Consider the following 18,164-nt stretch of genomic DNA (forward strand, 5'->3'; position numbering starts at 1 on the left):
ATAAACAGGATCATGGCTCAGTGACGATTAAGAGTTAATTTGCTGTGTTGTTTAAATCCATGATTTTACTTTTGATGCAAGATTTAACTTGTCTCATATTATTTTATTGGCATCTGATTTAGAGTGTGGAACTAATGAAGACTGTAAGCAGTTTTTTCTCCTAAGCCATTTTTTTTTTCTAGCACTCAAAAAACATTTCTTTTGACAGAGCTCAAGATGAGCTATTCAAAAACATGGTGACTAGAGACTGTAAATATTTAAACAAATGGAATTTTGAGTAATGACACTAGAGGAGAGACTTTCAAATTTTCCCTTGATGCAGGTCATAAAGACCCTCATGGGAGAGGTAAGAGGCACTATAGCTATACCAAGAGAAGTAACATCTGATTCTCTGGGGACACAGGGACACCAAGGGGAATATGAGAGGACAGACTGTACTATTTTCCAGCTCATCACACACAAAGACACACCTTTCAGTTGTTCGCCTACATTTCTCCATGGCTGGTGACTCTTATCAAATCTGGCACAAAGCCACCCAGGTTTAATCACCTCTTTGGGTCTTTATTTCCTTATGAATGCTCCCGTGTCACATACTGTGCATTAGTTTCCATGTTTTTCTCTTGTCAACTTATCTTCTGTTGTAGGACCCTTTTTAAGTCCTCCAACTTAAAAGTTAAGTTCTTTGGGAATCTATTTTTCCCTCCTCTGTACTTTTTTAATCTATTGTTTCTTTACTATGAAAAATGATTATATAATCATGTCTATTTCCTGTCCACATGGATTAAGGAATTCCAGAAATCAGACTGTCATCTAGTACATTTGTGTAACTAACTGTTCCCCCAAATAATCCTTCCTACCTTTGTGAGAAAAAGAACTCTCTAATATGGATAAAATACAACAGATAAACAAAGAAAATAATAAGTGCTTCAGAGACAAGCCCCTCCATTTTCTCCATGAGTTGGTTTCTGGGAGTGCTAAGTAACTATTGTTAGATCCTAATTTTCTAGCTCTGAACAACCAACAACATTATCACATGCCCATCCTTGTGGGTTTTTGCACTGTGCTCAAATTGCTATCATAGACTTAAAAAATATGTGGTATCACTTAGGCACCAGATTTTATATGTCTAATCTAAGTATCCAGACATGATTTCAAATCAGGGCTGTTTTCTTTCAACATACTCCTCACTGGAACTTTTTGGCATTTCTTAGAACGGGCCAGCTACAAAGTATGTATCATCTACCTATTTACTAGGGGGCTTACTTTCCACAATTTGACACCAATTTCCACAGCAGTAACATCCTGTGGCTAAACCTCTGTGCAAGCCAAAAGATGGAGATTGGATTTCCACTCTACTACTGAACTAATTGACTCAGTAGAACAATTAGTCATGTCTTTAGAACTCAATTACCTCTTCTGTCAAATGGGGATGATGATAATTGTGTAACTTGGGAGTTTCTCTAGGGCTGTGGCAAGGATGCAATAGTGTTTTACACATAAATATATTACACAGTCATTAGCACATAGTGAGCACTCAGTCGATGGGTGCTGCTGGTGATACTGCAATTCCAACTACAAATAGGACATAAAATATTATTCAGATTCTACTGATTTCTAGTGTGAAAATAACCCAGAGGTGAATGGAAGTTTATGTTTGTATTTGCTGGTTTGCTAGTCTCCAGACACCATCTCCCTGCCCCCCCTAATAGATGTTAACAGCAATAAACTTGATTGCAAAGGAAAAGTTTTATGTACTCAGAGGAGCATACTGATTTCACACTCCAGAAATCCCAACAGACACACTAACCATTCATGTGCTAATTAGAAATAAATTCCAAACTGTGATAGACACAGGACTGAAAGAGCTTTTAAGTTCAGAACTATTTCCACAACCTCACCTCCTAGAAATTACTACATATGCTCAAAAGTCAAAACAAATATCCATAAATGACATAGTAGTTGCTCATCTTCCATTTATATATATTATGTGTGCACAAATATATTGATTTCAGTATATATGCATTTAAATGGATACTTAAATTGGTATTTAAACTTAAATATATATGTATTTAAACATTCCTTCTATAATTTGAAATTATATTCCTTCTAATCTGAAATTATTGGGTGCAAAGCCTCTCTCTGCTGTGTGTGGTGGCACTTACCTATTACTCTAACATTGGGTAGGCTGAGGCAGAGGGATCAGAGTTTGAGGTTAAGGGCTGGAGGCATGATTGAGAGCCAGCCTAGCAAGCTCAAAGTCTTTGAGTTCAAACCCCAATACTGTCAAAAGCATCTGAAGTTGGCCTGTCAGAGACCCTCACTGCCAATAAATGATTGATTGATTGACTGATGATAGGTAGACAGACAGACAGAAGCACAAGGTTTAATGAAAGAACTGGTCTATTCTACCATTGTGAGACTGTCTCCTATTTTTTTTTTTGGCCAGTCCTGGGGCTTGGACTCAGGGCCTGAGCACTGTCCCTGGCTTCCTTTTGCTCAAGGCTAGCACTCTGCCACTTGAGCCACAGCGCCACTTCTGGCCATTTTCTGTATATGTGGTGCTGGGGAATCGAACCCGGGGAACCGAACCCAGGGCCTCATGTATACGAGGCAGGCACTGTTGCCATTAGGCCATATCCCCAGCCCCTCCTATTTTTAATTTGCAACAATTAATACAAAGCATAAATGTTTTAAAATGTCAAATCTTATGAGACACAACAGTTTAATAATCCTATTTATTATCTTGCAAATCGCTTAGTGAAATAAGGGAAACGTAATCCACCACTGTCAAATTTGATCCTTCCAATTCATTAGTTGCAACATATAAAATTAGAATCCATTAAGTGTGAGGCATCATTTTGATATGCAAAGTAAGTCTGAAAAAGAAACTGGACTCATTATTACAAATGAATAAGCAATGGCTGTGTACTGAAATTTGATTCTCACAGTTAGAACTGAAAACATGCTCAATTTTCTGTGTTCTGAAATTAAAAACAAAGTCCTGTTAGTATGTTCTGCATTTCATCATTAATGCTAACCACTTTCCATACTTAAGAGCACTTTTGCTTTATCTTTAGTTATTATTTATATGTTCATCATACTGAAAATTATTAAAGTGGTTCAGAGAATTATAATAAGGTCATTTGATGGAAAGAGGACATTAAATTAAAATTGAGGACATAAATATAAAATGAGATCAGAAATGAATTTAGATCCTATAGAATTATTAAATGTGACTGGACGGTGTTTTGTCATGCCCTATACCTCATTCACAGAGAAAAATGATCATTTTTATGGTTCTCGATTGCTTAAAAAGCAAAATTCCTCTAAGCAGTGAATTCTAAGATAAATTTCTTTCATTTTTTTCTCCTAAGGGTGCCAGTGGCTACATACTCTATGTTTAACATTTTTGTTATAACACATTTCAGACTTTTTTGTCTATTGCTTTATATCTAATTGCAACCTCCTCCTCTTAGCATTTGGGAATAATTGTGTTGCAAATTATCCTAACCTAGTTAGGCTAATATGGTACTTTGCCTCTACCTCCAATAGGTGCAACATTAAAGTAGAGTTGAGTTTAGAAAATCACATAGGAATAAATCTTTATTTTATATAGGAGAAAACAGAGAACTAAGGAAACCAGGTAATCTGCCCAAGGTTTCATAGTCAATGCCATTTGGAGAAAATGGTAGTTTTAAAGACTCTTCTAGGGAAGCCATAATTGAATCCATTTACCTTATTTTAAATTATTTAAATACATAAATTGCATAGATGCAAAAATTACAGGTGGTGGCTTGCAAAAATGGACTTGCCCTTTTAAACAGTATATTAACTTTGTAACCTGAGCACTGGCGGTGCACACCTGTAATCTTAGCTACATAGGAGGCTGAGATCTGATGACTGTGGTTCAACGTCACTGGGGCAGAAAAGTCTGTAAAACTCTTATCTTTAATTAATGAGCAAAAATCCAGAAGTGAGGGGCTGGGGATATGGCCTAGTGGCAAGCATGAAGCCCTACATGAAGCCCTAGGTTCGATTCCCCAGCACCACGTATACAGAAAATGGCCAGAAGTGGCACTGTGGCTCAAGTGGCAGAGTGCTAGCCTTGAGCAAAAAGAAGCCAGGGACAGTGCTCAGGCCCTGAGTCCAAGGCCCAGGACCGGCCACAAAAAAATAAAATAAAAAATCCAGAAGTGGAGGTGTAGTCCAAATGGTGGAATGAGCCTTGGGTGGCAAAAGCCAGGCAAGAGTATAAGGCCCTCAAGAGCCTTGTTCAAACCCGAGTACTGCACAAAACAAAAAACAAAAATACATTAATTTTATTATATCCAATGTTTAAAACTCTTTTGAAACATATGGGTTTTTTTTTTCTTGCCAAATCTATAAAGGGGATCCAAATAGAGAAAGAAGTAAAGCTATCCTTCTTTGTGGATGGTATGATCCTGTATTTAAAGAACCCTATAGATTCCTCACCCAAGCTACTTGAGTTGATTTGAAACTTTGGCAAAGTAGCGGGATATAAAATCAACCCACAAAAATCAATAGCCTTTCTGTATGCCAACAACGAGAAGAGTGATGTTGAAATTATGAAAGCATTACATTTGTAATAGCCTCAAAAAATGAAATACTGAGGATTTAACTTAACCAAAGATGTAAAGGACCTCTACTGTGAAAACTTTAAAACTATGAAAAAGCATTTGAAGTAGACCTAAGGAAATGGTAAAATATCCATGGTCCTGTTTGGGAAGAATTAACATAGCAAGAATGGTAATTCTGCCCAGAGCAATATACAAATTCAATGCAATACCCATCAAAATCCCAACAACTTGCTTCAAAGAAATAGAGAAATCAATCCAAAAATTCATATGGAATAATAAAAGATCCAGAATAGCAAAAGCAATCCTTAACAGGAAGAACAGTGCTGGAATATCAATACCAAACTTTAAGTCTTATTATAAAGTAATATCCATAAATACAGCTTGGTATTAGCACAAGAATAGGCCTAGGACTAATGGAATAGAAGACCCAGAAATAAACCCACAAATATATAGCCAACTAATATTTGAAAAGGGAGACAACAACACAGGTTGGAAGAAAGACAGTTTCTTCAACAAATGGTGCTTGCAAAACTGGCTATCCACATGCAGAAAACTGAAGCTAGATTCCCACTGTGGCTTTTTAATAGTCTAGAATATTTAACACAAGCATTTTGATCTTTTTTGTGTTTAGAAGAGTACACTTTTTCCTTTTGAAACAATGGGAGAAATGTAGAAGGAAGTAGAGAGAAGATGAAACTTTTCATATTAAATAGAAAATGAGATCTTGGTAAATATTTGTCTCCATGTCCAAATAATCATATTCTATGTAGTTCAAACTAAAAATTCTCAATGGTACTGAACTAATATTTACTGATAAAAGTAGAAAAGTAATGTTATCTGTGGCTTATCTTGGCAAAAAGTTTTTCCTTGCTAGTATAGCCTGTGCTTAAAACATGTATTTTGGAACATCATCATCATCATCATCATCATCATCATCATCATCATCATCATAAAATTGTAGGGCTTGAACTCAGGGCCTGGGTGCTGTTCTTGAGCTCTTTTTGCTCAAGGCCAGTGCTCTGCCACTTGGAGCCACAGCTCCATTTCCCATATTTTTTAACTTTAGTGGAATAAAATTAAAAAGAATTTTCAAAGATTTTTTTTCCCCAAAAAGAGTGTACTTACTGATTCAAGACAGGTGTATAGGCAGTTTTGTCTTCATCAATGATACTGACCATCAGTGTTATCAGTTGTGGCCAAAAATCCAAGCTCTTGGTGGTTGGTCCCTGATCTTCCCGAGGGACATCCTGTTTCTTATTCTGTTCTCGAGGAAGGTCACATGCAAGAGAGAAAGGTTATATGGGATGACTTAGTCATTTGTCACTGTCAAGTAGGAGGATCAGAGAAAAACAACTGTGGTAAGAACTCTCAAATGGCAGACAGCAAGCTACTAAAGGGAGATTTCCTTTCTTCAGTGAATGGCATCCCGTAGGGCAAACTCTGGCCAGTCTTAAATTTCTAATTCTTCTTTTGCTTTTGGCTTAACTTTCATCATTCTCTATTTGGTCCTGGAATTAAAGTTTCTTCTTCTGAATACTACAATTCACAATCTTAGGAATCATTGTGGAAATTATCCCCCTTATCTGTTTTTTTTTCTATTGCAGAGATATAAAGATATGCTTGTGTCCAAGCATGTGTGTGTAATCTACATACATGAATGTTTTGCTCCAAGTCACAATGGTGATATATGTATAGGACTCAATAGCTGTCTGCTTACAAAAATCAGCATTGTAAAATTCTGCATGACACACCTGCTGTATGAACTGCCTGCAAGTCCTCCATCCTGCCTACAAGTTGATGTGGTTAAGTGAAATTTTGTAAATCTTCAATTTGTTACACTGTCTAAATTAACTCTTACCTCTGGAAAGCAGAGCATGGCCTGGGGTGATCAGAACCTAATTTGAGGTTAACAAGGTACAATAATAATCTTGAATGTCTTACGAATAAATCCTGTACACAACATATACAATTCTTTCCAGTGTGTAAATAAGTATATATGCAAATATTAATATATACTTAGTTATATAAGTGGGAAGCATAGGACTTTGATGAGTATTTTTGCTAAAGCATTTATAATCTTATATATCTCAGATATCTGAACACTTCAATTTGTGGCTCAGGAAACCCAAAGACACTGATTAAAATGTACATAGAGATCAGGTTTGACCAAATCTATTATCATGGCTAAGTGCTAGGACTTCTTCATCTGTGACCAGCTCAGTGCCACTCTGTGCCAAGTGGTTCTATTGTATATCGTCCAGTGTTGATCATGACAAGTAGTTGTGTCTCGATGTGTCATAACCCCATTATTGATCTAACACAGAGCACCATAGTGCATTCACTAATTATTAGAGACCTCTACACATCAACAATTAGTTACCTTTAGGGATACTTGTTTTCTAGGATGCTTCCAGAAGCTATTGAGTTACTCTATGTTCAAAATGCACAGATGTTAAAATATGTCAAGCTAAATTAGTGGTTAACATAAATTGGTTCAAATTGTAAGCAACCAAAGGGTCCAAGAACTGTGCATCAGATCCCAGAGAATCATTTGAAACTCCTTGGCACATGCCCTCCTTCAATTCCTAACATAGATCAAGATGTATTCATGAAAGGAAAAGGGGGATGACTTTTAAGCAAGATTTTTGAAATCAATATTTATCTTTATTTTGTGAGTTAGACTTCATTATTTACACAAGAAAGTAATTATTGACTTATTCTATTAAGCTCCATAGATATTTTTCTCTGTGTACAGTATTTAGAAATCTGGACAACCTGGTGAGTTGTGAAGGCTGTAAATTAGTTTGAATGGCCACAGTGGGCTCTATTAAGATATTACCATTAATCACTGTGATGTGTACATGGCTAACGACTTGTCTCATATATTTCACATGGTGTGATTAAGTGGAAGGAAATTACTACAAATGATATGTCTTATCATCATTCTGCAAAGTGTGATAGGGAAAGGAAGAGAGGAATTAATGGATGCATTAAATTCAAAGTCCCTTATTTAGTACATATTGGAATTCCATCACTCTATTTATGACACCAGAGCATTATTAATGATGTAGGTTTTTTTCATCAAATTCTCTATAGTGCATCTGAATAAGCCAAACTAGATGCTTAATTATTAATTTTATATATAAAACATTATACTAACACATATCAGGCTTTCAGTATTTTAATATACTGCATGCTTAAAAATACAGGATACAATTAGGGATATTTCCTCAGTTTCTTAAGGATTAATTTTTTCTAGAGGGAAAGGAAAGGAGAATGATAGAGGGGGTGAAATTAATTGGAATATATTGTAAATACGTGGGGAAATGTAATAATGAGATCCCCTCTATATAGCTAAAGTCAACTGATAATTTTTTTCTAAGTAACACTTAACTAATATATTCTAAAAATTTGCTAAATATTTGGCCTTATGTTTAGAAAAATTAAGGTCCTACATGATGATAGAAATATAAGATTATTAACAAGAAGGAGGTTCACCTTTATTGAAATTCATATATTTACATTTATAATAATATCCCATCCAGCAATTATGAGCTCATCAATTAGAAGTTGTAATACACCAATAAAATATGACTTAACAAATCAGTTGAAATTATAGTGATTATAATAGTACATAAAGTCATTTTTTCAACAGATTATTGAGGAAAGAAACTTGAAGGAATCTAGAGAGTACGATGGAGATATATTTTAGTCCAAGAAAAGCAAAGCTGTGACAAAAGATGTCTTCCCAACAAGGTTCACTGTGAAGGCTCACCGAATTTTGTTACAAACAAGGTGAAAAAATAAGGATCAGATAAGCATGGGTATAAGTAAAATGAAATGAGATAGAAATGAGCCCAACATTTATAAAGAAGCTTGATAAAACATGGCAACGATTAATTACACAGCTTTTATGTAATATAATTGTGTCTGTGACATCCTCTTGCCCTGAGTTGATTGGTTCTTCATGCCTCTGAGAGAAGAAAAATCACAACACTAGCATTTCCCGTGTTAAAAGCAGGAGTTCTGTAATTGGTTTAAGAGGTAGACATAAAGTTTCAAACCCTTTGGGGATCTCAGCGCCTTGTGAAGATAAATGTGGACAGTTGATTAAGCAGGAAAGAGGAGAACATCTATCTTATTTTGTATCAAGACAGAACTGAGGAGGACAATTTCTCTAAGTGCTTTTCCACATCTCAAGACAACCCCTCGGACATTCTCGACAGCAGTGGAACTGGCCTTCTTGCTTCTCTATTTCAGATACGACTGCCTTTCTCTCTTTTTTTTTTTTTTTTTTTTTTTGGCCAGTCCTGGGCCTTGGACTCAGGGCCTGAGCACTGTCCCTGGCTTCTTCCCGCTCAAGGCTAGCACTCTGCCACTTGAGCCACAGCGCCGCTTCTGGCCGTTTTCTGTATATGTGGTGCTGGGGAATCGAACCTAGGGCCTCGTGTATCCGAGGCAGGCACTCTTGCCACTAGGCTATATCCCCAGCCCCTGCCTTTCTCTTACTGGCTAGGAATACCTCCAAAAGCTACAACAGAGACATCTTTTCAACTCTTTCCAAGTTCAGTCCCCTCTCACACAAAAAAGAACATGTTAGCCTTGAAGAATGAAATTACAGGCAATAATGGCTAGACCACATGTAAAAAGATTCTGACCCTCAAATCTCCTGAGCAGTCAAGTCTAAAAACCAAACCACAGCTTCTGTAGCAATTCTCCCAGAATAGTTAGGATTTAGCACTGGCTCTTCATATTTTGCTGTTATTGCCAATTCAGGACCAGGCAGACATGTTTCCCACATCAGTCACAGAGGATGTTCCACTTCTATTTAGCTGACTTCGAGCTTTCTGGTGTGAACAGCCTCCAGTCTACTACACTCCCTGCTCTTCACCATGAGCCTAACACATGTTCCTGTCTGCCCTGACTATCAGCCAAAATCAAGAGATCACAGCTAATTCCCTTGCTATCCAAGAAACAAATAACAATGTAACGGAGCTGGGAACCAATGGCTCACACCAGTAATCCTAGCTTCTCAGGAGGCAGAGATATGAAAGTCACAGTTTGAAGCTAGCCCAGGAAGGAAAGTTTGTGTGAATTTTATCTCCAATTAACCAGCAAAAAGCCAGGAGTAGAGCTGTGGCTCTAGTGGTAGTGTCACCCTTGAGTGAAAAAGCTAAGATACAGTGCCCAGGCCCTGAGTTCAAGCACCAGTATTGTATTGGTTCTCATTTGTATGGTTTTCATTTCCTTCTAAATATTAAAGATTCCATCCCCCCAGAGATAAGTGACCTGAGGATTAACATAATTTCCATCTCTACTGCTTAAATATCTTTACTTTCTCCTTTAGTTTCCATTCCAAGATCTAGTTATATGGTTTTATAAACACAAGAGACAATTACTACATAGTAATAATACCAGGCTCATGTTCTTTTAGCTACTTATCACAGATAAGGAGATCGTTCAGAAAACCAAGTTATGGATCTTATGGGCCATCCCAGTGCAGTTCCTTCCTTCCTTCTTTCCTTCCTTCCTTCCTTCCTTCCTTCCTTCCTTCCTTCCTTCCTTCCTTCCTTCCTTCCTTCCTTCCTTCCTTTCTTCCTTCCTTCCTTCCTTCCTTCCTTCCTTCCTTCCTCCCTCCTCCCTCTCCTTCCCTCCTTCCCTCCTTCCCTCCCTCCCCCTATCCCTTCCTTCTTTTTTTTTTTTTTTTTGTCAAGGGGCATGACCTCAGGGCCTGGGCACTTCCCCTGAGCTCTTTTGCTCAAGGCTATGGCTCTACCACTTTGAGCTACAGTTCCACTTGATGGTTTTTGAGTGGTGCATTGGAGATAAGAGTTTCACAGGGACTTTTCTGCCTTGGCTGGCTTGGAACCACGAAGCATAAAGCATGATTCTCTTATCTCAGCCTGCTGTGTAGGGAGGGTTATAGGTTTTAGCCACCAGCACCCAGCTTATTATGCTTCTTTTCTTTACCATTTTCTCTTCCTTATTTTTTGTACAAAAAGTTTCGGTGAGGTCTCTTTTAAAATATATCTTCTCATCATACTGAAGGATTAAAACTGTCAATGCAGATGATATCTCTTGCAATTTATGTATATTACAGATAGGAAACTAAACCTGGAATAGTTTAAAGTAACACACTCAAGGTCATATGAGGTCAGAAAAGTCAGAATACTAGACCATGAAAACTTAATGGTCTCAAGAGGGCTTGCTTCATTCAAAGGTCAGCTTTCTTTTGAAGAATAACTCAAGTTAGTAGAAAGGAGAATCATGTTTTGTTTGTCAACAAATGAGTAAGAAAATGAATGTGTTTCTCAAGAGAGCAAAGTAGGAGAGTCATTTTCAATGGAAGCAGCATTATTTTCTAAAGGATGCCACAGGAAGTTTCCCTATATACCTAAAACCTAATATTCATGGAGGTGCTCCCATATTTCTTACTTTGTTTGCCTTTGGCAATGTTCACTTTATATCTTACTTAGATCACTTTTCAACGTCATCACCTTTGATCTACCTACTTCAAAGGTTGTTTCTACTATTAATCTTTAATGTCACTGTCAAAGATGCTTTCTTCATCCATTAAGTGTTGGCTAGACATAATAAGCCACTTCAGGAAGCCACCAGTGCCTGGCTAGCAAACATTCTTAAGTTACACTGTTTAGTCTCTGCTGCTGTGTTATAACAAACATTACTACTAAGTTATTAGTTCTTTTATTCATATTACCATGGCCCTTGTATATGTGTCTCCTGTTTTGATTTAATTCTGTTGTTTGGGGCCATAGGAGAAACCAAACATAGACACAATGGGGAGAATCAGGGAGCTTTCTCCATGAATGGGGAAGACTTGGGCAAGTGGCTGAACTCTCTAACTGATTGTATCTTGGGCAAACATGTAGCATTCTAGTTAACCTGTGCATAAATCTTAGTTTACTATTACTGTAGCTAAGCAATGACATCTTAGCCTTCTGGGATAGCTATGGCAGAGTTCATATTCCAGCTTTCCTGATCTAATGTGTAAGTATTTAAAAAAATCTATTCAAAATGTGCATTGGGTAAAATAGAAATTACAACATCTACAGGGAATCTGAAAAAATACAGTAAAATTTGGGAAGATATTTAAAGCTGCTATTGGCTAGTATTTTTCTAAGTCTTGTGCATGAGTTATATAATCTGATTCACATAGAGTGTTTACAGATATTACAGACTGGGTTGCAGAACAACTAAACCAGAATGCCTAAAAATATTAGCTTGAAATATGGATTTACATATTCATCACTGCTCCTATGAAGTCCTTGTGTTCATGGAAAGAACCTACTCTTTACTTGCTTGAGTTAAACCAGGTAAAACAGCTTCAATAGTTAGAAAGAAGATGGATACGATGTCTCCTAGATGCCAATATCTGTCATTATCATCGTCATGATAACTGAAGGCATTGATTTCACCTCTGCATCTGAACTATGGCTCAGTAAAAACAGTTCCCCAACATAAGACCAGTTGGTATATCTTACTGGATATTTATATGGTAAATATTCCAGTCTACTATTGGTAGATTCTATTGTCCTGTCCTTTTGTAAAATATTACTTTTTAAACAATCAAGTCACTAGGACATTACTGGTATCCTGAAATAATATACAGCTGCTATTTGGGATTAACTAGCAACAAATGAGCAATAACCAATAGTCTAAAATGAGACTATTCAAAACCAAAAAATACATTGAACTGGTTAGAAAAGTAGGGAATCTCTACATACTAGAATATTTTACTTTCCGTGCAACAAAATTATTCAAAGAATCTTTGTGGAGTCTTTCCAGCTTCAATACATCAGAGATATCTAGACATCTAAAGTGCCAAGACTGCATTTCAAAGTGTTTGGATACTCTAAGTGGTTTTTAACAGCTCTAAATGGTTCGTTGAATTTGAATAGCCTATAGTTTGGTAAGGAATCTTTACTTAAGTATAAAATATTACAATCCTCAACATGGATTTTTGGAGCTACAAATTATGTAACAGACATGGAATAACAAAAAAATTTAACACTGGCAGAAGCTTATATTCTGGTCTCAGCTTACATTGATATGTATTAAAATTGGGTGAAGTGATAATCTCCTCAAAATCAGCATTTTCAATATATATATGTTTATATATAAATAAACATATGAATAGAAATGCTATACATAAAAATACACATATGGGTATGTAAATATATAACAAATATAATATATACATATATAAATATATTCCATAAATATTTTATGCATTATATATCTTATGTTACATAAAATTATACATATTAAATTGGTGATATTAATGTTTTTTTTTTTTTGGCCAGTCCTGGGCCTTGGACTCAGGGCCTGAGCACTGTCCCTGGCTTCTTCCCGCTCAAGGCTAGCACTCTGCCACCTGAGCCACAGCACCACTTCTGGCCGTTTTCCATATATGTGGTGCTGGGGAATCGAACCGAGATCTTCATGTGTAGGAGGCAAGCGCTCTTGCCACTAGGCCATATTCCCAGCCCTGATATTAATGTTTTAATAATGCTTGTTACCATAATAAACTCACATGATTAAGATGATGGTATATGATATACTTGTCAAGATTCTTACTATTATCCTCAGAAAGATGCTTATGAAGGTTTCTTGAACCATTTTAATGGATGGACGAATGGCATTTTCTTTCTCTTTAAACAAACAGAATATAAAAGAAAAATGCAGTAGCTCACACTTGGTGGGCATTGATTTTTCCAGTTGAGGTATTACATACTCAAAGCCCTGGTAGCATTTAGACCAATGAGTAAATTCAAGACTAACAGGATAGGCTAATTAAAAGACATGATGAGTTCTTAAGTGGAAAGAGATTAAAAGCTAAATTTTATCTGTCTTGTGTGATAAGAAAATGGTGCTAACATTGTGGGTAAAATGTTCAATTAGAGAAGGTTTTGGTACCATTTCAAAAGTTGTTTTAGGCCACGTAAAGGGTGACACTGTTATTTAGTGAGAGAAAGCTTGCCAACGCCATCATCTTCAAACAATGTGGAAAGTGGAATATATAATGTGGATCTATCAGAATCCTAAAAGGGCCACCTGCTTTTTTAAAATAGCTATCCACAGTAAGATACAGTTGTAGGGAGACACATATTTTGCTGAAAAGAAAAATAATTATTTTCCAAGTAGAATCCTAGGGAATGTAAAGATATCAGAGTTTCATACGTTTCAAAATTCTATTTTCTCTTCCCCATTCTCTTCAGAGGGAAAGACTGTCCAGGTAGCACATCAAAGCTAAGAATGCTTTACTAGTGTGGCTGTAAGCTCTGTGTGGTGTTTGGGCCCAAAAGAAGATTTCTGAGAGGTTCATGAATACCTAGTAGGGCTTAGAAGATGTCTAAGTGCATTGTTGGCTAGCTCTCTGACTTTTAATCTGAGATGGTGGTCTATGTCAGAAAGACAGGTGGATGCATGTTGCTTTTTTTGAGTGAAAATTCTGCAAATATTTGAAACAAAAACATTAAATAAGGATGGAAAGGAATTATATCAGTATGCACTGAAGAGATATTTGACTCACCAAATACAACTATGGCTATTAGAAAGGTTAGCAGACTACTCAGTTGTAATCATGAGCCATTGTTAATGGAATGAGATGGACAATATAAAGTAAAAGCCAAGAATCTAGAGGATGAAACTAAAAGTCAAGACAGTCATGACCGCAGAATAGAACTAGGCCTGAATCAATAACTAGCATTATGCCTAGTGCAGGGGGCTCACACTTATAATTCTCACTACTCATGAGGAAGAGACCCAGAGCATCACAGTACAAACTAGCCAGGACAGAAACCTCTCAGGACTCTGTAACTAAGTAGCACAATGTTTGTACGGTAGGGGTAGCTCAAGTGGTAGAATGCCAGCCATGATTAAGAAAACTCAGCAGTTATAAGGGGGCAGTGTTGAACCTACTTCATTCTCCTTTGGGACAATTCTGGAATATGTTGTAGGTAGCTTTCTAGTCATTCTCAGAGAATCAACTCTTTCCCTAACCTTGAAGTCATCAGTTCATTGTATTTCCCTTTATCACTTTCCTCTTTTCCTTTTCTCATTTTCTCTGTATATTCAGCTTACCTTTCTAGAGTTATTTCTTACACAAACTCCTTACAATCCTTCTCTTTCTCCCTCTTTTTAAGTCCTAACTGTTAGAAAACTTGAACTTAAATAGGAAGATTGATCAGGCAGAGTGATTTTTTACAGACTCTACATGAGTGAGACTCAAACCTGTCCCTCATATTTGAGTTGTTTTTCTTTTTGTCGCTAGCTTGAGACATAATAGTATTCTTTCTTATACTTCAACCATCATTATTTTCAAATCTTCTTACCCTTAATGTAATACTAAAATACTGTTACTTCCTTCACCTTCTCCCTTCTTTGGCTTAGATATTGCTAGATGTTTCAGGAAAGTCATTTTAAGTATTTTTTCTTGAAAGTAACATACATAATTTCTCTCCCATCCTTAAGTTTCTAAAGATGCACTTGTCATTTCTTTGAAAAGAAATACCCGCTAATATGAGATAGCTATTGCTGTTTGAATGATACTCGGGGGGTCTCTTTTCCAGGAATTAAGAATTCTTCTAAAATCTCATAGAAATAATAATATATCATTCTGAAGACAAAAGACCTCAGGGAGTAAAATAGTTCGATGGAGAAAATAAAGTGATGGGATTGAAAAAAGAGTGAATTTTGGGGTTCCCAAGTGTTTTTGCTGTTCATTATAGTATAACAGATCGTCTCAACTTCAGCAGCTTTAAGTAACATGCATTGTTACTGAAATAATAATCATGTTTTCCATGGGTCAGAGGCCTCTGCACTGTTTCAGTGGATTTCTCTTCTCAGAAAATCTGAGGAGGTTGCATCCAGCATTGGCTGAAATTTCATATGTGCTTGTTGGTACAACTGAATTCCTTCTAGCTAAAACTTCCATAAACGCCTGATTTCTTATCATCATTTTAAAAAAATTTCATGTGTTCCTTTAAAGGTTACACCCGACTGGGCTCGCCCCCATCTTCTTCATTATATTTTTTGACCAATTCAAACAGTTGAAGAACCTTACTGGACTCCTTTGCCTTCAATATAGAATGTGAATTTTACGGTTTCTTTTTACTTGGTGGATTTTGCCATGTTCTATCAGCCAGAGGCAAGCCACAGATTCTGTTCACATTCAAGAGAAAAACAAGAACCTGACTCACTGGGGATTACTTATGATTGCAAACTGCTTTAGGGTAGAACTTACTTAAAACTTTATTCAGGGGGAAATGATCCTAATGACTCAGAGAAAACTTTATCTTCTGCATGATTGATTAGAAATCTTTAATAAACCTGAAATGTTATAGATGAAGTCTATATTTCATAAACTATAAAACAGTCAAGGAAAACAAATTGATTTGTGGTGTCATGTGTATACTTAATCTAACACCTAGAACTTCACTTAGAGGAATATATGCTAGAGGCACTCTGGTAGTTTTTCACCTGGAAAAACAGGCAGAGAATACTTGCAGAAAATCACCAGAAGCCAGCTGTCCATCACATTTAGATCAATCCTTTGTGATTTGTTTATCTAATGAAAGTAACTATCCTGCAGCAAGTATGAAAGCCAACAGTAAAGTTTACTCTGCAATGTTTAGTTCAGATTTAGGAACAATAGGGAGTGGAAATCTTTATAGAAAAGGTGGTATTGAAGGTGAGCCTTTATGGCTAGAAGCAGGTTGTGAAACTAACCATAGCTGGTGGAAAAGTGCTACTAGAAAGGGAAGAGAAAAAAATGAGCTGTGTATAGGAAGATGGTTTGAACTGGTTAAAACAGGAGTGTGTGGTCCGTATAGGGTATGGCCTATTTCCTATGCATCATTGGTCTTTTCTGTTCTGATGGCTTCTGAGAAATAATTTTTTTTTTTGCCAGTCCTGGGGCTTGAACTCAGGGCCTGAGCACTGTCCCTGGCTTCTTTTTGCTCAAGGCTAGCACTCTACCACTTGAGCCCCAGCGCTGCTTCTGGCCTTTTCCGCCTATGTGGTGCTGAGGTATCAAACCTAGGGCTTCATGTATACGAGGCAAGCACTCTTGCCACTAGGCTATATTCCTAGCCTTTGAGAAAGAATTTTAATACACCTAAGTATTTAATAAAATGGATTAAAATTAAATAATTTTGTCATTACTAGCTGATCTTATGCATAATTAAATCACATAGACTCTACAGTAACTTTTTTTTTTTCTCCTTGGGGTTTGTTAATAGGCTGACAGATTTCCTGTGAGAAGACAATGTGACTGATCTCACCAGATCTCAGGGAATTACTGTCCTGCTGTAACAAGGATATTACTCACTCATAGTATATGAAGAAGAGCTGTTCAAAATGTGTGTGTGTGTGTATACATATACTTTATATATACATTAAAGATAGACATAAGATAGAAATGTCATCTCAGGGGAAAAAAACATCTTTTACGGATTATATATAAAATAATTGTGACCACTCTGGCAAACTGCTGCAATAAACACCATCCCATCCATTTGAGACTGATAGAAATACCTCTGAGAGGATCACAAGAGCCTAATAGCTATGCCCTTATGAACGCATAAGATGATGCTAAGTGAAATGAACTCCATGTTATGGAAATGACAGTTATATCACTGTTGTAATTACTTTCAACATGCCAAGTGAAACCGTAGCTTCTATTGTTGAGGATCCTCTTGTATCCCCTTCCTGTGGTTATACCCGCACTATCACTGTATCTTATCTGAGTACACTGGAAACTGTATATACTGGTATTAGAACTAGAGGAAGTAAAAGGGAATATCAAAATCGAGAGACAAAGGATAAAAAGACAAAGGACTCCAAAAGCAATACTTGCAAAACCATTTGTAAACCAACTGAACAACTCATGGGGGGAGAGGGAAAGGGGGGGGGAGAGGGGAATGAGGGAGGAGATAACAAACAGTATAAGAAATGTACCCAAGGCCTAATGTATGAAACTGTAACCTCTCTGTACAACACTTTGACAATAAATAAAAAAAACAAAAAGAAATATCTCTGAGAAACACCCTAATTCCTCTTGGTGTGTCAGGTTTCATTGTCCTTGTAATCCCTAATTCCTTAATTTAAACCAGTATCCTGATTCAAGTGGTTATTCCCCCCCCCCCAAGAATGTGCTTAATAGATACTAACAACTTAGCACATAAGCTTTATAGGCTTTATAGATAACAAGAAACAAGAAAAATTATAATGAATTAAATGTACCAGGAATGAGATGAATGGGTATGTATGAGTGTGTGTGTGTGTGTGTGTGTGTGTGTGTGTGTGTGTTCATGTATTCAAAAACAAATGTCACAAAATTCTTTTGGATAGTGATGCTTTATATCCTAGGCACTGTAAAATGGGGCAGACATAGTACAAAGCAAGATTTAATTCCACATCTGTAAAGCCAAAAGGGGAACAAAAAATACTCTAAGCTGCTGGCTTCCTGAAAACATTTTGCCATGTTTTAGAACAAAATGTGCTGTACAGCAGGTGAAAGTTACACACAGACAAAACATCAGC

The 18,164-nt window shown here is 36.7% G+C and overlaps 1 protein-coding gene across 1 annotated transcript in view; it reads right to left on the reverse strand.

Annotated features, from left to right (window-relative positions):
• The window catches only part of Unc13c (unc-13 homolog C), a 280,832-nt gene that overhangs the window by 103,363 nt on the left and 159,305 nt on the right, over window positions 1-18,164 (reverse strand). Inside the window, exon 16 of the mRNA XM_048332735.1 lies at window positions 5,724-5,857. Within this exon, the coding sequence (XP_048188692.1) occupies window positions 5,724-5,857 (134 nt within the window). The remainder of the gene's footprint in view (window positions 1-5,723; window positions 5,858-18,164) is intronic.

Source organism: Perognathus longimembris, chromosome 23 (genome assembly GCF_023159225.1).
Source record: "Perognathus longimembris pacificus isolate PPM17 chromosome 23, ASM2315922v1, whole genome shotgun sequence".
Lineage (NCBI taxonomy): Eukaryota > Metazoa > Chordata > Mammalia > Rodentia > Heteromyidae > Perognathus > Perognathus longimembris.